Source organism: Oncorhynchus kisutch, linkage group LG14 (genome assembly GCF_002021735.2).
Source record: "Oncorhynchus kisutch isolate 150728-3 linkage group LG14, Okis_V2, whole genome shotgun sequence".
NCBI classification, from domain to species: Eukaryota; Metazoa; Chordata; class Actinopteri; order Salmoniformes; family Salmonidae; genus Oncorhynchus; species Oncorhynchus kisutch.
Window position 1 is genome coordinate 60,427,992 of NC_034187.2, and position 19,346 is coordinate 60,447,337.

Here is a 19,346-nt window from a genome sequence, read left to right on the forward strand (position 1 = left end):
GTAGGAGCAAGCCCATGTAAAGCTTTGTAGGTTCGCAGTAAAACCTTAAAACTGTAGCCTATTGGTTAGAGCGTTGGACTAGTAACCAGAAAGTTGCAAGTTCAAATCCCCGAGCTGACAAGGTACAAATCTGTCTTTCTGCCCCTGAACAGGCAGTTAACCCACTGTTCCTAGGCCGTCATTGAAAATAAGAATTTGATCTTAACTGACTTGCCTAGTTAAATAAAGGTTAAAAAAAACACACACACAAAAAACCCAGGAAGCTAGTGTAGAGAGGCTAGCACTGGAGTAATATGATCACAGTTTTTGGTTCTAGTCAAGATTCTAGTAGCCGTGTTTAGCACTAACCTGAAGTTTATTTAGTGCTTTATCTGGGTAGCCGGAAAGTAGAGCATTGCAGGAGTCTAATCTTGAAGTGACAAAAGCATGGATGAATTTTTCTGCATCATTTTTGGACAGAGATTTCCTGATTTTTGCAACATTACAAAGATGGAAAAAAAGCTGTCCTGGAAATATTCTTGATATGTTCATCAAAAGAGATCAGGGTCCAGAGTGATGCCGAGGTCCTTCAGTTTTATTTGAGATGACTGTACAACCATCAAGATGAATTGTCAGATCCAACAGAAGATCTCTTTGTTTCTTGGGACCTAGAACTAGCATCTCTGTTTTGTCCAAGTTTAAAAGTAAAACATTTGCCGCCATCCACTTCCTTATGTCTGAAACACAGGCTTCTAGGGAGGGCAATTTTGGGGCTTCACCATGTTTCATTGAAATATACAGCTCTGTATTGTCCGCATAGCAGTGAAAGTTAACATTATGTTTCCGAATGACATCACAAAGAGGTAAAATATATAGTGAAAACAATAGTGGTCCTAAAATTGGAACCTTGAACACCGAAATGTACAGTTGATTTGTCGGAAGACAAACCATCCACAGAGAGAAACTGATATCTTTCTGACAGATAAGATCTAACCCAGGCCAGAACTTGTCCGTGTAGACCAATTTTGGTTTCCAATCTCTCCAATAGAATGTGGCGATTGATGGTATCAAAAGTAGCACTAAGGTCTAGGAGCACGAGGACAGATGCAGAGCCTCGGTCTGACGCCATTAAAATGTAATTTACCACCTTCATGAATGCAGTCTCACTGCTTTGATGGGGTCTAAAACCAGACTGAAGTGGTTCGTATACATTGTTTGTCTTCAGGAAGGCAGCTTTTTAAAAATGTTTTGAGAGGATTGGTAGATTCAATATAGGCCGATTCGTTCAAAAAAATATTTTCTGGGTCAAGGTTAGGCTTTTTCAAGAGGCTTTATTACTGCCACTTTTAGTGAGTTTGGTACACATCCGGTGGATAGGGGGCTGTTTATTAAACACTTGAGTGTCTCCCTTGATCCTAGGTCCTGGCAGTGTTGTGCAGACTCAGGACAACTGAGCTTTGGAGAAATACGCAGATTTAAAGATGGAGTCCGTAATCTGCTTTCTAAAGATCATGATCTTTCGTTAAAGATATTTGTGAATTTATCACTGCTGAAGTGAAAGACATCCTCTCTTGGGGATTGCTGCTTTTTAGTTAGCTTTGCGACACTATCAAAAAAGAATTTTGGATTGTTCTTATTCTCCTCAATTAAGTTGGGAAATAGGATGATCGAGGAGCGGTGAGGGCTTTTTGATACTGCACGGTACTGTCTTTCCAAGCTAGTCTGAAGACTTCCAGTTTGATGTTGCTCCAATTCCGTTCCAATTTTCTGGAGGCTTGCTTCAGTGCTCGGGTATTTTCTGTATACCAGGGAGCTAGTTTCTTATGACAAATGTTTTTTGTTTGTGTACCATTCAGAGAGTGAATGGGCAGGACAAAATATTTAAGTGTCTTTGAACGGGGTATGGTACTAGGTGCCAGGCTCACCGGTTTGTGTCAAGAACTGCAACGCTGCTGGGGTTTTCACACTTAAGTTAAGTCCCATGTTTATCAAGAATGGTCCACTACCTATTGGACATCCAGCTAACTCCTTTAAAAAAATCCTGACCAAAGTATCACATCTTCATCTAATCATCAAAAATACAGAAAATTGTCATTAAGATATCATGTGTCAAATTTTGCACACTGGGATGGGAATCTGATAGAGAGCGGGTAGGAGAAAGGTAGAGCGTGACTGTGTGAGGGAGTCAAATACACCTTTCAAGCCAATACGTTTTTCCACCAACTATTGCCAACTTTTCTTTATATCTGAAAGCCTGTACCACCCCCCCACCCCCCCCCCCCCGGCAACCGACCTAGTCATGATTGTGCTGAAGTTCTGCATACGGCTTAGTATGAACATAGTCGTGAATCTTATGGGGAAATAAGTAAGTCAGTGCTGAAACTGCTGTGTTGTGGGTGGGCTTCCACACAATCTGTCCTCTTTAACTGCCACCCTTCTAATGGGCTGATATATTGATCATTAGCCAGGAGAGTGATTGGGGGAGAGATGGACAGAGGGGTACAGTTACATTTAAAGAGCTGAGAGAATGGAGAGATGCCATGAGATGGATACAGTTGAGAGAACCGAAAGAGGGAATGAAGAAAAGTGCTTCCTCTCCTTTTGAAAGGTACTGTATAAAAGCTATAACAACTGAAGTCCCGATTCACCAATAGCCTTATTTGTCATTTTAAAAACACTTCTCAAACAAATTGTGTCAAAGGACTTCATGACAAGTAGCGCTAGTTAGTCCAATACTCCCTTTGTTTGTTGGGTGTTAGCTAATAGCTACTCAAGCCCAGTTTGAACTATAAACAAATTATATTTCCTACAACCATATGAGCGCTGGGTTGTGTTCATTAGGTCATGCAACGGAAAATGTTTTCAAACCAAATGCACTATTTCTTATTGGGCAAGTCCAGGTACACCCTCCCTGTTTCGGTCTGTTTTCTTCCATTTTAATAAACACAATCCAGGCATATAGAGTTGGCAACCGATGTTGAGGCAGCGTTGCCAGGAGACTGTAACCATTAGCCTCTCCTCAAAATGTCCCTAGATTTTGGCAACCACTCACCCCACCCACTTTACATTTCTTACAGCTTCAACGTTTATGCTGCTATTTTCTGCCCACTTTCCTCCATAGAAAATGTTTAAATGAGAATGACATGATCAAAACATGCAATTTAATATGAGATTGTTATCAACAATGCATTTACAACTCATATAACATGTCCATATGAATTGACAAGGCATTGATTATGTCATCATTGGAAGTGGTCCCCTCGGTGTAAATTGGTAATGCATTTCTCCGCTATTACATGTGATGTTGCAGTCATCTTATTTCAACATATTTGTGAATATTTGATTTCTAGTATTTATGGAATATTATTAGCCTGTGCTTGTCCATTTATCTAGCATGTTGTGTGTGCGTGTTTTTTTTTTTTTTTTTTTTACATTTAGTGACCTCTCCCCCAATCTTCATGTACCAGAAAGAGCTCAAAAGTTTTCTTGATTTACTTCCTTCCATTTTTTTTTCTCTGTGTTAGCATAGCGCATTGAGTGATACAACAGAATTGAGAGAAAGAGAGGCTGGTTCTGAAACTATGAAACCTCCTCCAGTAGGCGTGATGGTGGATCATCTGAAGTGCAAAAAAAACGACCGAATTTCCTGTATGAGAAAGTCTCTTACGCAGCATCAGAGACCGAAACGTTGGAGAAGTTGAACGCGCTATTTTGTAAAGGCGTAATAGTTTGGTTATTACACAGTCAATTTACCCTGGTCATATAATCATATAACTACTTTAGCGTTAACCTCTCAGGGAAGACCAAAACAGGCGGATATTTGAAGTACCTGCTTGACAGCTACAAGCGTTCAGCCTTTATAAGGATTTATCATACTGGAGAGGAAGGGATCCGATTCTCACCATGTCCAGAGTCGCGGATCTGTCAAAAATTCGACAAGAGAGAATGAGAGAGATTAGTTTACGGGTGAGTAGATGACTTTGGAGGCTTACTATTACTGACAAACTTCTGACAAGAAAAGTGAAATGCGCAACAACCACTTTGTTCGAGAGCATCTGTACTTACAACTAATACAATTTTTAAAGTATAATGTCATTTTAGAATTGGAGGCATTATCTTACATTTGGTTATAATAACGTTTAGATTGCGATCATCATTGCAGAAGCACGTAGGCAATTTTTCAGGAAGTTTGCGCAATATGGAGATGCTTTATAAAAGCAAGCCACGCGCTTTCCAATGATGTGCCTGTATGGTGAGAACTGGTCTGGGTATGCTGGAAACGTATACTGTTCATCACCTTTTTCTGTTTGGTCATGATTCCCTAGGCGCCATTATTTTGCGCATCGGCACCCAGAAGTGTTACCACATACTAGAAAGCAAACATGGTCACTCGGAGTAACAGTTTACATTTGGCTGTTTTTAGGATATATTTATACAGCCTATGTTGGAAGTTTTGCCATTTTTGTTTCATGTAATCTTTCTGATTGGAAGAAGCATCCTTCTGTACAGTGTTTGTTCAGAATTATATATGGATGTTGTACACCATACATAGCAGGTTACAACAACAGTGCATCATGCTCTTATCATGCAAGCATGCAATATTAAAATATGACATGTTGTGTGTACCATTTTGCCTTCCTATCCTATTTGACTGATACAGCAGGTACTGATTCAATGAGGATTTCTGCTCTCCTGGACAGCGCTGGTCTATGGCTGCATGTTTGATTTTATCGAGATCCTGTATGCAATATCAGTATCGAATTATGTATGCGTGTGTGTGTGTGTGTGTGCTGGTTTCAGGGAGTGAGGACTGAATGTGCCCTTAGTTTTGTTAATGTAGTGATCTTGTGTGTAAGGGAGGACTACATGCATTTGTGCTCAGTGTGTGTTTGACTATAGCAACGGTTGCCATAGAAATGCCACTCTGTTGGTGTGATATCATCTGTTTTCTCAGGCACAGTGGATGGCAGAGAACCTTGGCTTGCCAGCGCCATATAAACATCACTTTCCTACATTGGGGTGTATGTGCGCACATGTATGCCTGTGTATTCCTTTTGCATATTTATTGAACATAGTATTGGGGTCAGTGCCACCAAATCTATTGGGCACTCATACACTACTACAAACTGGACAGTTAGAGGCTTGCATGGTCAACTCCAATTCAGGACACACCTATGCTTCCAGTAATTTTGCTGGTATCCTCAGTTCAAATTACACATCAACTCCGTTACACTAATCAGACCTGAGTTTAAATAGTATTTGTTTTCTCTTAAATACTTTTGAGTGTTTTACAGAGCCTGCTTGGAGTGCCATATGGGTGGGGTTTGCACTTTTGGGAGTATTATTTTGGTTTCTTTGCACCAGGTGAGGTCAAGCGATTTATGTCTTTGGGGAAAAAACAAATACCATCTGAACCCAGGTCGGTCCCTAATAAAGGTTGAGAAACACTGCCCTAGTATATCAAAGTCAATATTTTTACTGAAACACTTATTACAACCCCTGCTGTTGATGTTTGAAAGCCTTTACGGGCTCTTATTTGCTTTGATAGTCCCTAGCACTCCTACACCCTTGTAATTCGAACCCTGCTAAAATAGTGACTAGAGTATAAACCACCATCGTCACTGTGATTCCGTATTTTATTATTTTAATTGGTATTGCTACCAGTATGTATGGTCGGTGGTTGTGTTGAACTTAACCAAATGAAATAGGAATACTTCCTACAGTACAGGTGGGAGGGAGCTATTGCAATCTATAGCACACAGGGGAAACTGTAGGCGGCAATGTGTTCAAACGAGAGGGCCGAGGGCGAAGGACAACGAGAGTTAGAAATAAAGTGAGAGGGAAGGAGCGAGTGAGTGAGAAAGGGAGGGATGGATGGAGAAAGATGGTGCATGTGTGTGAGACGGAGGGAGGGAGAGATGGAGCATATGACTTCCCGTAGAGCGCAATGACCTAGTGCGTTACAGAGCTGTGTGTCAGGTTGAAGGTATAAAGAAAATGTCACATCAGAACCTGATCCAGAGACAGCCACACTCTCACATACACTACACACCACACATATACACATATATACACACACTCTGGCCAATATTAGACTGACTCCTCGTTATCTTTTTGTCGTTCAGGGAGACTAAACTTAAATCCACCTCGGGCTCTGCTTTGCTCCAGCATCCCTCCAGAGGAAAGAAACCAGGTTACAGGGCCACCTCAATCCACACAGCAATTACAGATCAGTCCCTAACCTGGAGGATAAGCACACACATACATGCACACATGTATTTTATGTCACCGCACATACCAACACACAGGACACATGGATATTCTAGGAAACGCACACATAGAGGTGTGAAACATACTTTGTGTGTTTATCAGTGACTCAGTGAAGTAAGCAGGTGGAAGAGAATAAAATGAATCACCCCTATAGACTCCGTCCGTAATCTCATGTCTTTCGCAGTGTTATGCTCCTGACACCTTTTAATGAGAGCACAAACTAACTTCGGCTAAAACAGCATTTATAGGGAGGACAACTATAGCTGCCTGTCTCCATCACACACCATCTATTTTTTTCACTCCCTGATGTATTGCTCACATTAGCACCTAAGCCAATTCTACAGTACTAGGCTGTATATTGAGAGAAGAGGAGCGTGCAAAAAGGGAGAGGGGAAGTGTGCTCTTGCCTCTGACGCATCAGAAATGACTCATTCTAAACTTAGTTGGTATAGTTCTTGTTGTTTTCCTGTAAAAATGTTAGTGCTTTGCATAGCTGCATCAAAATAACATTTGACCTTAAACAAGTGCACCAACATTGACCAGCAATTAGGGACAATGCAGATGTAGAGGTTTCGAAGACCTGTTCCAGCATATCAAAGTCTGAGGTGATGATGCTAAAATGTAAAGGTAGTATTGGTAAATGTTAACTTTTGAACATCACTATGCCGACTGCTGCTATTTTGAACGGGTCACTCTTGCAAAAGACATTTCTCTCAATGAGAGAAACCTATATAAATAAAAAACGAAACTGTAGAAGTAGTCTCTGGATGGATTCAGAGCAGTGTTTCTCCAATCCTGCCCCTCCACTCACATTTTTGTTCTGGCCAAGCCCTAACACACAATTCAACCTGATGTGACAAATAATCTACTCATTAAGTCTTGTTTTGTCAACCAGACAATTTATCAGGTGTGTTAGTGCTGTGTGGGCTATGAGATGGTGGAAAACACCATGACGGTCATTGTCTAGACATTTACCACTTGGAAATATTATTATAATAGAAAACTACAGAGTGTTTGATTTTATAGAATGTTGGACAGTCATTCTGGCTACTGTGGGTTCCTTTTTTATTGTGACGGTCACAAGGCATCCTCCAAATTTATTTTCAATAGCAACCTCCAAACGAGAAAAGAGACAGAAGGAAGAGCGAGTGGGAGGTAGTGAGTAAGAAGGTGGAGAAAACTGTGAAAATGAAGACCCACGTCTATTGTTTCATTATAGGCCTATGTTGTGTAACATGCTGGAATCATCGATCTTTCTCTCTCTCATATTAACATCCTCTGTTGGTCATCGCTGTCAAAGTTCTGACTGGTCTTGTAAATGCTCTTACTTTTACAGTGACATTTGGTTTTGAGACATACCCATACATACTGTTCTAATACACAGGGAATCAAGTCTCGTGAAGTCCCTCTTTTGCAGCTGTTGACCTAGCAACAGTTCACCCTGCCCAATTTTAGCCACAAAAGAGGAAGCCTTCCCTTTCTACTTCCTTTGCTGGATGACAACAGACAAAAGGCTGTGACCTGTCCACCTCATGTCAATTGTGCCATTGTATGTAATCAGTGCATTCTGCTTCTCTCTTCTTTTGTAATTTCCTTCCAGAATAAGGAGAAAGAGCGCATGAGGGAGAGGGAGAAAGAGGCACGGGACAGGGAGGCGCGCTACAGCAATGGGCACCTCTTCACCTCCCTCACCGTGTCGGGGACCACCCTCTGTTCAGCATGCAACAAGAGCATCACTGCCAAGGAGGCCCTCAGCTGCCCCAGTGAGTACTACTAATGCTAATGCTACTACCACTACTAATTAAACTACTACCACACACACACACACACACACACAGCACCCCTCTATAGTGTCCCTTAACTGACCAAGTAAGCCTTGCCTACCCACCACATCCTTCAGATTCAGGCCTCAGCTACACAAAAAGAGTACCTCAGCAAACCACAAAAGCACCTCAAAAACAAACCATACCCTGTATCTCTAAAACCCTAAGATGCTTTAAAATAATGCATCATCATTTATCAGGACATACATTGTCACATCACTCTATAGTGGCAGAATATCGGGGCACTACCAAATGGAACAATCTATACCATTCCTTTCCAACCAAATCGACCTGTTAACGCTCTGTTAAACCGGTTAACACTCCAAACAAGCTACAACACAGTAATAAACTACAATATGACGATCAATTCCGTTAAAATAGTTTGATTATGGACATTGATCTACATGCAGTCAGATAATGGGTGAGAGTTGGAGATGGGGAGCTTCACACCCACTCAAAAACACCTCTCCACTGTCATCACAACCAAATTGGCCTAGAAGAGCTTCAGCCCAATGTGTTTTCATTACATTTGATTTAACTTACAATAGATTGTGCTGGGATACATTTGGTTTGGGTCTTATGCTTAGTATTTATTTTTGAAATATGTAAATTCCAGGAAAACATTTTGCCACACAGTTCACACACAAATATACATTAATTTACGCAAAACCTGCCAAGGTGTGTCAGTCATGCGCACAGGCAAAACATTTCACACACAAATATAGACACAGTCATGCTCATGTCACACACACACACTCCCTTTCCTGTTATGCTGTCAGCCGGTGCACCTCCCCTACTTCACTTTTTCTGCTGGGTAGCATTTCTTCATTGTCTTTCTCAACCAAACCTGATGCAGTTTTCCAGACAGAGGGTTGGTCACAGATAACAAACACCCTGTGTAGTATCAGGACTGCATTCCCCTGTTCAGATAATAGTCTCGGTGTTGTGTCAGAACAGTGCAACCTGTGCTGGCCCTGCACCAAGCTCTTTTCTGATATCCCACATTAACATAGCCAGGCGCTACTAACTCAGTTCCTTGCAGGTTCTTCCTATTTTGCGGGGGAGTTAGAGATCAAAGGTCACTCTTTTTGTTTTAGTCTTACAGCGTTGTTCTAATTCCTATTACTCAATTATGAAATATGGAAATGAGTTTCCGGTAACATTTAGGGGTTGGGAAAAATGTCCTGAATACCATGGATGCTAGAACACTCAACTTTGTTTGGCTTGATTTCACAGCACCAAATCAAACAGGTGAATATAAGTAATAGCAAAAACAGTCTTCACTCAAAATATTGTTTTAAAAGATCTCATAGGGAGTCATGATTGCCTTTTTCAGTGTGTAAGTCCAGATTTAGGTCAGTTAAGGGTGGGCGGTGGAGGGGCAGTGGAACTGGGTTAGAGGGTTCCAAAACACCCCTGGGTCTCCTCCCCTCCAGCAGTTACCTAAACCCTTACTTCCGGTTCACAAACCCTGTACAGGAAGTCAAAGTTATTTGAAACAATGGCCACAACAAAGGCAGGGGGGAGAAAGATCGGGAGATGCTCACCATATATTCAGTGTCTCCATATTCGATATGACATAAAATAGAGGAACAGAATGAGGGACAAAATATCTATATAGGGGGACATTGAGAGTGAGAGGAGAGAGAGAAAATAGTTGAGTTGAGTCTTGTGTGTTTCTTTTTCTCACAGCTTGTAGTGTCACCATACACAACCGCTGTCGAGACACGTTGCCCAACTGTGCCAAAATGAAACAGAGGGTAAGAGATGATAAATACTGAGTAAATATATAATGTATATAATTTAAACATTAGACTGGTGCCTTTCCATGACACACAAAATTGTGGGAATTGCACAAGAAATACACATTAATGAATGAATATGGATATATGCCTTTTGATATGCTATCTGTATATTGCAACTTTTTTCTACTACATATACAAGTATTAATAATAAGTGCCGTGGTATATGATATTGAACTGTATTCTGTAACCACAGCAACAGAAGATGGCTCTCATGAGGAACAACTCAGCTCTGCAGAACGTGACCCTTCGTACCAAAAGTGAGTACATGCAAACACACAAACGTGCGCACATAGGCACACACGCTACACATTTCGATTTCTTTATTACATACGAGAAGTGAAAATTATTTTTCACTATTGGACTAGAATGTAATAACAATGTCAGTTTTGCAATTGAGCATGAGTTGCTATGGTTTCACTTTTAAACCCCTTAATTGCATCTGTGGAGACTCCTTTTCCACTTAGTTTTCCTTTTCCATTATTCTACTATATTTCTCTTCCCTCTTCTTCCTTCCCCTCTTCCTCCTACTCCTCTTCTCTTCCTATATCTACTCCTTGTTAGCCCCCATGATGAGGGAACGCCCCAGCTCAGCCATCTACCACTCTGACAACCTCCGCCAATCCCTGCTGGGCTCGCGCCGTGGACGCTCCGGTCTTTCCCTCTCCAAGAGCGTCTCCACCAATAACATTACAGGGTGAGCCCCGCCTCCACCTGCTCATTGGCCAAAACAGAAAAAGAAGGGGAAGGGTACGAGAGAAACCTCAGGCAATCTTGTCATTGACATTAATAGTGACATCATGCCTATATGTCTGCCACATATACACTTTTCATAGTAGAAATGAAAGTCCCACACACTGTGTGTGTGTGTGTGTGTGTGTGTGTGTGTGTGTGTGTGTGTGTGTTACAGTGCATTCGGAAAGTATTCAGACACCTTCCTTTTTCCACATTTTGTTGCCTTACAGCCTTCTTCTAAAATTGATTCTTTTTTTCTCATCAATCTATACACAATACTCCATAATGACAAAGCAAAAATAGATTTTTAGAAATGTTTGCAGAAAGTATTCAGACCCTTTGCTATGAGACAAGAAATTGAGCTCCGGTGCATCCCATTTCCTTTGATCATCCTTGAGATGTTTCTACAACTTGATTGGAGCCCACCTGTGGTATATTCAATTGATTGGACATGATTTGGAAAGGTATACACCTGTCTATGTAAGGTTCCACAGTTGACACTGTATGTCAGAGCAAAAACCAAGCAATGAGGTCGAAGGAATTGTCTGTAGAGCTCCGAGAAAGGATAGTGTCTAGGCACAGATCTGGGGAAGAGTACCAAAGAACACAGTGGCCTCCATCATTCTTAAATGGAAAAAGTTTGGAACCATCAAGACTCTTCTTAGAGCTGGCCACCTGGCCAAACTGAGCAAACGGGGGAGAAGGGCCTTGGTCAGGGAAGTGACCAAGAACCCCATGGTCACTCTGCCAGAGCTCCAGAGTTCCTCTGTGCAGATGGGAAAACCTTCCAGAAGGACAACCATCTCTGCCGCACTCCACCAATCAGGCCTTTTATGGAAGCCACTCCTTAGTGAAAGACACATTACAAGACAAGACACAATGCAGGAGTGGCTTTGGGACAAGTCAATGTCCCAGCCAGAGCCCGAACGTCTCTGGAGAAACCTGAAAATAGCTGTGCAGCGACGCTCCCCATCCAACCTGACAGAGTTTGAGAGGATCTTCAAAATGAATGGGAGAAACTCCCCAAATACAGGTATGCCAAGCTTGTAGCATCATACGCAGAAAGACTTGAGGCTATAATCGCTGGCAAAGGTGCTTCAACAAAGTACTGAGCGAAGGGTCTGAATACTCATGTAAATATTCTATTTCAGTTATTTTTTTAAATACACATTTGCAAAATAATCTAAACTGTCATTGTGGGGTGTTGTGTGTAGATTTATGAGGGGGGGAAACAAATTATTATCAATTTTAGAATAAAGATTTAACGTAACAAAATGTGGAAAAAGTCAAGGGGTCGGAATACTTTCCAAAGTGTGTTTGTGTGGGGTTTTATCAGTTTTGGTTTGATCTTACACGGTTCAGACATGTATAATAACTGTCAGCAGTTGGTGATAGAGGAGCAGTGGCAGATTCCAGTCTACTGAATGTGTGAACTAACATGTTTATCTACACATGACATGTGCCTCATCTGTATGTGTGTGTGTGTGTCTCAGGACATAAGCATGAATGATAATATTCACAGTGGCTCGTACATTGGTGTGTTTTGTGAATTTGTACCATTGTAAACATGTGTGTCTCTGTGTATCCCAATGCATGGATGGGTGTGCGTGCGCGTGTATTTCGTCTGTGTGATTTGTATCTATATCACCGTTTTTGTTTTGTATTTTCTGTGTGCTCATACATATTTATGTTGATGGTTTCTGTGTGTGTATACTGTACCTGCATGTGTATATTATACGTGTTTCTTGGTGCATGTGTATATATATGTGTGTTTTTGTCCGTGTGTGTGTGTGTCCTCGTCCTTGCCTCTACATAGGAACCTGAATGATGACTCTCCCTTGGGGCTGCGCAGGATCCTGTCCCAGTCCACAGACTCGCTCAACTTCAGGAACAGAGCCATGTCCATGGAGTCGCTCAACGATGAGGGTAAGACAGTGATATGGTTGTGCCTTCCTGGGATTGAATGTGGGCTATTTGTGCTCTGTATTTGCTATTGATCTTAAGTCTAGGCGCACAGATTGTGTATCTTATGCAAGTCTTTGTGTCTGGGACAAGGTTGCATCCGTTATGTAGGGAAAGCCTCAGGGATTCGGGAACCTAAAATGGATATTGGCAACTGTCATGTCCATGTCTACCTTGAAAGTGATATGAAAAAACGATAGATTGTTAGGAGCAACTTTAGAACTGTGAACATTTGAGGCATTGATGGTCTGTTTTTGTCCATTTGTTGTTTACGCTGGATGAATGTTTTCCTCTCTCAGGGGAAGAGTACTACACCTCCATGCTGGAGGAAATGGAGATTGAGGGGCGGGATTTTGAGGCGGACTCATGGAGCATGGCGGTGGACTCGGGCTACCTGCAGACGCATCGCAAAGACATCATCAAGCGGCAGGACGTCATCTATGGTGAGAGCAGTGACATGCACTTGAACTTCTTTCCCTTTGTGGTGAAAAGGCCATGGGCTGGACAATGAAAAAGTGGAAACTGGAGGGTGCTACTTCTTTCAGATAGCCACAGTCCACTACTGTTGTGCCCTTGAGCAAGGTACCTAACTCCGACATAGCTCCAGGGGTGCAGCTGACCCTGTGCTTCCTCCCAAATTGTCATGTGTGTTTCTGGCAGGTTATGAACAGAGCAAAATATGAATGTTCTTTCGCCAGATCTTACATGTTACATGATCGACTCTTTCTTTGCGTTTCTGTCTTCCTCAGAGTTGATCCAGACAGAGCTGCACCATGTGCGGACGCTGCGCATCATGGAGAGGGTGTTCCGCCAGGGCATGCTGGAGGAGGTGCAGCTTGAGCCGGGCGTGGTGCACGCCATCTTCCCCTGCCTCGACCGTCTCACCGCCATACATGCCCGCTTCCTGGCACAGCTGCTCACCCGGCGCAACCACAGCCTACAGCCTGGCAGCACCTACAACTTCACTATCCATCAGCTGGGAGATGTGCTACTGGAACAGGTAGAAAGACATGGGAATTATACCTACTGCCTTATGTAACTGACTTGCCTAGTTAAATAAAGGTTAAGAATAATTACAAAATAAAATATGTGATCTATACATTTACCATCCTAGTGGATCATTCATTCTTTTCAAAACCTGAGAAACTATCTGGCCTTTATTGTCATACGTAATCTTAACTACACTGTACAAACAGAGGAGTATGGTCCTCCCCTGGTTCCTCTCGAGGTTTCTTCCTTCTAGGGAGTTTATCTTAGCCACTCTGCTTTTGATTGGTCTTTGGGGTCTAGGCCAGGGTACTTTAAGCAGATTTGATTTGATTGACGGATTGTTTCTCTCAGTTCTCGGGCCAGTGTGCTGACGAGATGAGGAAGACCTACGCTGAGTTCTGCAGCCGCCACCTGAAGGCTGTCAAGCTGTACAAGGAGCTGCTGGCCAGAGACAAGCGGTTCCAGTACTTCATACGGGTAAGACCGAGGGAGAGAGAGAAACAAGAGATGTGACTGACATTTTTTTTACTTCTGAAACTTTTTTTGAATGTTTTTGCAATATTCACAGAATGTATTTCATGTCATTAAAAACATTGAATTGAGATGGGGATAGAGTGAACAACTGAGACCGAGGGAAAGCTTTTGTGTTTATGTAATTTTTTTGTCACCACTACTGAAGTCTTACTTGTGATGATCATGCTATTTGGTAGTTTCATATTCCTTAGAGTGAGAGAGGGGGCACAGAGAAAGAACAATAGGCCAATGGAAATGTTCGTGTGCACGTACTTTTTCTATTGTAAATGGTATGTTTTATCTCCTATTTAGTTGTAAAGCTCTTCAAGCTAGTTTTGAGGGTGTGTCATTCACATCAATTGATAACTCCAGAATTCCGGTGAAAAAAAATGATTTGCTCTTGATTGCGTTACAAAACACAAATATTTGTTGTTTTCCATCTATCTTTCTGTTTGCCGCTTTTCCTGTTTTTCCTCACCTCTTTTTGTCTTGTTCATATTCATGCCTTCCTTTCTCCTGCTGTTTCACTCTCTTTCCCTCTCACTCTCTCGCTCTCTTTCCCTCTCACTCTCTCGCTCTCTTTCACACTGTCTTTCCCTCTCACTCTCTCGCGCTCTCTTTCACACTGTCTTTCCCTCTCACGCTCTCGCGCTCTCTTTCACACTAACTCTCTTTCTCTCTCACTCTCTCGCGCTCTCTTTCACACTAACTCTCACTCTCTCACGCTCTCTTTCACACTAACTCTCTTTCCCTCTCACTCTCTCGCGCTCTCTTTCACACTAACTCTATCTTTCCCTCTCACTTTCTCTCCCTTCTGTCTCATCTTTAATCTCTCTTTCCCGCTCTCTATTCAGCGGGTGTGTCGGGGTCACCTGTTGCGTCGCCATGGCGTCCAGGAGTGCATCCTGTTGGTCACTCAGCGTATCACCAAGTACCCCGTACTCATCCAGCGTATCCTTGACAACACCAAGGGTGAGAACAATACCCCGTGAATAAAGCAAATGGAACCAGGGACGAGGGTGATAAGTTATGCTCACATTAGAATTAAATATATTGTTGGGGGAAGCTATTTATAATGTGGGGTATCAAAAATATAGCCAAACTATGCCAGCTTTTTATATCATGAGACGAGGTTCCTCAGAACTAACTAAAAGCACAGGGTTTAAAGGCAATGACTGAGCATGGTAAAAAAAACATCACTACTAATAATGTCTAACCCCCTTATGACCCTCTCTCTTTCTCGCTCCCTTAACCAGACAATGAAGAGGAGGCCTCCTGTCTGGCCCAGTCTCTGACTCGGATCAGGGAGCTACTCACCTCAGTGGACCAGCAGGTGCTTTCCTCCTCTATTAATCCATTTATAGTTTGATTTACTCAGGTTATTACTGAGATCAATTCTGACATGAACTAACACCTGTTAGTCAGATTAAATTAAAGGATGCCATTTTGACTTGCCACACTATCTATAAACCCGTCCTTTTACTATGTCCATGAGAAAGTGGCAATTACATTGTGCAGAAAATACATTGCACACTGACACTATTGTGAACCAGGTTTGTGTTCATTAGGGCAGGGGTTCCCCTTGGGGGGGGCCCTTCCAGCATTGGGGAACATCCTGCACCATGTCTATTTCTATGGGCACAAGCACTGTTCATGACACAAACTGTTCACACCCCTCATGTTGGTGGAGAGAATTTTGCAGGTTTAAAGCTTTTTTCCAGCAATTCTACACATTTTGTCATGGGGTGCAAAGAAAAGTGTTAAGCTTTCCCTTCACTGGAACTAAGGGGCCTAGCCCAAACCATGAAAAACAGCCCCAGACCATTATTTCTTATCCACCAAACTTTACAGTTGACACTATACATTGGGGCAGGTAGCATTCTCCTGGCATCCGCCATACCCAGATTCGTCCTTCGGACTGCCAGGTGGTGTAGTGTGATTAATCAATCCAGAGAACGCGTTTCCACTGCTTTTACACCACTCCAGCCGAAACTTGGCATTGCACATGGTGATCTTAGGCTTGTGTGCGGCTGCTCGGCTATGGAAACCCATTTCATGAAGCTCGCACAGAACAGTTCTTGTGCTGACGTTATTCAGAACTCGGCTGTCCCGTTCTGTGAGCTTGTGTGGCCTACCACTTCGCGGCTGAGCCGTTGTTGCTCCTAGATGTTTCCACTTCAAAATAACAGCACTTACAGTTGACCAGGACAGCTGTAGCAGGGCAGAAATTTTACAAACTGACATGCTGAAATAGCTGAATATACTAATTTGATGGGGTGGCCACATACTTTTCTGTATATATAGTGTATATTATTACATTTTATGGAGGGAGGGACCCCCTCCCCTGCCGACCCCTCACACCCACCAGAGTTTCGGAACCACTGCATTAGGGCATGTAAATGGATGATTCTCATTGGACAAGTCCAGGTAGTCCCTCCCTGTTTCAGTCCATTTTCTTCCATTCAGTGCCTAATGAACATGACCCTGCTGTCCAGGTGATGGAGCTTGAGCGGACCCAGAGGCTGCAGGAGATCCGGGCCAGGCTGGACCCTCGCGCCGAGGCCAAGGTGAGGGATGGTGGCCTGTTCAGAGGAGGAGAGTTGCTCCGCAGGAGACTCATCCATGAGGGAATGCTGCTCTGGAAAACCCCTGGGTCCAGGCTCAAAGGTGTGTGTGTGTGTGTGTGTGTGTGTGTGTTGAAGGGTCTGTATGTGTGGCTGAGGACAGGCTATTTGTAATGGCTTGAGTGGAATGGATGTATTAACAGTATCAAACACATGGAAACCAGCCTCGATTAGCTTAATTTGTCACAGAAGTTTGTAGGTGATGGAACTATCCCCAAAACATGTTGTTTAACCATGTTTTAAAGGAGGTTTCTATTTTGTGTGCGTGTGCATGCGTGTGTGTTTAGATGTGCAGGTCCTGCTGATGACAGACATCCTAGTGTTCCTACAGGAGAAAGACCAGAGGTTCATCTTCCCTTGTCTAGTAAGTATAAACACACACAAGCGCGCGCTTATACTCTCTCACTCTCACTCACACAATGACAAACAAAAACACGTGTGTGTATATAGAGACTTGTTTTGTCACAATTTAATATACCGTATGGGGACGTCAGGGAATATAGCAGCTCTCCTTCTTTCTCTCCTCTCTCCCTCTCCCTCTTTGCAGGACAAGTCTCCGGTCCTCTCCCTGCAGAACCTCATGATTAGGGAGATAGCCAATCAGGAGCGAGGGCTCTTCCTCATCAGTGACTCCTCTCCTCCGGAGATGTATGAGGTCCATGCTGCCTCGAAAGATGACAAGAACACCTGGATACGCCTCATACAACACACTGTCAGGAGGTACAGACAGACACAGACAGTATATGAGTGGTCTGACAGACAGACCACTCATATACACACACCACTCATATACACACCACTCATATACACACACCACTCATATACACACACACCACTCATATACACACACACCACTCATATACACACACACCACTCATATACACACACACCACTCATATACACACACACCACTCATATACACACACACCACTCATATACACACACACACCACTCATATACACACACACCACTCATATACACACACACCACTCATATACACACACACCACTCATATACACACACACCACTCATATACACACACACCACTCATATACACACACACCACTCATATACACACACACCACTCATATACACACACACCACTCATATACACACACACACCACTCATATACACACACACCACTCATATACACACACACCACTCATATACACACACACCACTCATATACACACACACCACTCATATACACACACACCACTCATATACACACACACCACTCATATACACACACACCACTCATATACACACACACCACTCATATACACACACACCACTCATATACACACACACCACTCATATACACACACACCACTCATATACACACACACCACTCATATACACACACACCACTCATATACACACACACACCACTCATATATATACACACCACTCATACACAAAAAAAAAAATCTGTCTCTGCAGTTGTCCTTCCAGGGAAGAGTTCCCACTCATAGAGACTGAAGACAAGGCCCTTCTGAGACGACTGAAAGGTCAGCAATGAACACACACACACACTCATACAGATCAATATGTAATGTAGAGATGGCAAGATTACGCGGACAGACACGGCAGCCCTATTACTAGATCCAACTTTGCATTATTTCACCTTTTGTATTATTTCTTATTTTACTATGGTATAATTTCCTATAACCAACACAAAGCAGCTCCATTCATCCCTGGTGATTTACCAAAAAGATGCCGCTGAAGGAGAGCTAGGAGAGCTGTCGTTCTAGTCAGTAGAAGGACAAACCACCCACTGCTTCCGAGTATATTACTTGCTAATATACCGTCTCTGGACAATAAGATAGACAAGCTCAGGGTGAGGATCTCCTTCCAGAAGGACACGAGATTGTAACATAATTTGTCTTACAGAGATATGGCTCTCCCCAGCTACACCTTCTCCATCCACACAGTCTGTTTTGCTTCTCCATATATCGTGCGGACAGGAAGAAAGAACTCTCCGGGAAAAGCAAAGGTGGACGTGTATGTTTCATGATTAATAACTCATGGTGTGATTGTGGCCACGTATAAAAAATTAAAACCTTTTGTTCTCCCCATCTGGAAAACCTCTCCATCAAATGCCGATTTTGACGGTTTTTGTCATGGCCGTTTATATCCCCCCTCAAACTTCTACAGATGCACCATTAAGAGCATTCTGTTGGGCTGCATCACCGCCTAGTACCGCAATTGCACCTCCCTCAACCACATAGCTCTCCAGAGGGTGGTGCAGTCCACCCAACGCATTACAGGGGGCCCGCTGCCTGCCCTCCAGGACATTTAAGGCACTCCATGTTGAAGGAAGTCCAAGAAGATCATCAAGGACCTCCGCCAACCGAGTCACGGTCTGTTCACCATCTTGCATACAGACAGTACATGGGCATCAAAGCCGGGTCCGAGAGACTGAAAAACGGCTATCTCCAGGCCATTTGACTGTTGAACAGCCATCACTAGCCATCTACCTGCCATACTTTGCCCTTCACCTTGAGACTTATGCACCATGTGTATAGTCATTGATCGCTGGTCACATCGTATTCTGTTGTTTACTCACTGTGTATTCACCACATTAATATTCTGGATCATGTCTTGATTTTTTATTGTCTCGCAAATACAATACAAACATTCTACT

General features: G+C 42.9%; 1 protein-coding gene across 6 annotated transcripts in view; it reads left to right on the plus strand.

Annotated features, from left to right (window-relative positions):
• Nucleotides 1-19,346, plus strand: part of LOC109903547 (rho guanine nucleotide exchange factor 2) — a 63,249-nt gene that overhangs the window by 28,803 nt on the left and 15,100 nt on the right. For 4 of the 6 annotated variants that reach the window (XM_020500322.2, XM_031788689.1, XM_031788693.1 and 1 more), the window contains 14 exons: nt 7,850-8,012; nt 9,765-9,832; nt 10,071-10,134; nt 10,439-10,571; nt 12,426-12,535; nt 12,871-13,014; nt 13,321-13,571; nt 13,913-14,038; nt 14,929-15,046; nt 15,331-15,407; nt 16,570-16,741; nt 16,986-17,062; nt 17,246-17,418; nt 18,143-18,210. In XM_020500322.2, the coding sequence (XP_020355911.2) occupies nt 7,850-8,012; nt 9,765-9,832; nt 10,071-10,134; nt 10,439-10,571; nt 12,426-12,535; nt 12,871-13,014; nt 13,321-13,571; nt 13,913-14,038; nt 14,929-15,046; nt 15,331-15,407; nt 16,570-16,741; nt 16,986-17,062; nt 17,246-17,418; nt 18,143-18,210 (1,744 nt within the window). Of the gene's footprint in view, nt 1-3,625; nt 3,946-7,849; nt 8,013-9,764; nt 9,833-10,070; nt 10,135-10,438; nt 10,572-12,425; nt 12,536-12,870; nt 13,015-13,320; nt 13,572-13,912; nt 14,039-14,928; nt 15,047-15,330; nt 15,408-16,569; nt 16,742-16,985; nt 17,063-17,245; nt 17,419-18,142; nt 18,211-19,346 lie in introns of those variants that run through there. The other 2 variants (XM_031788691.1, XM_031788690.1) reach the window with 2 other exon arrangements.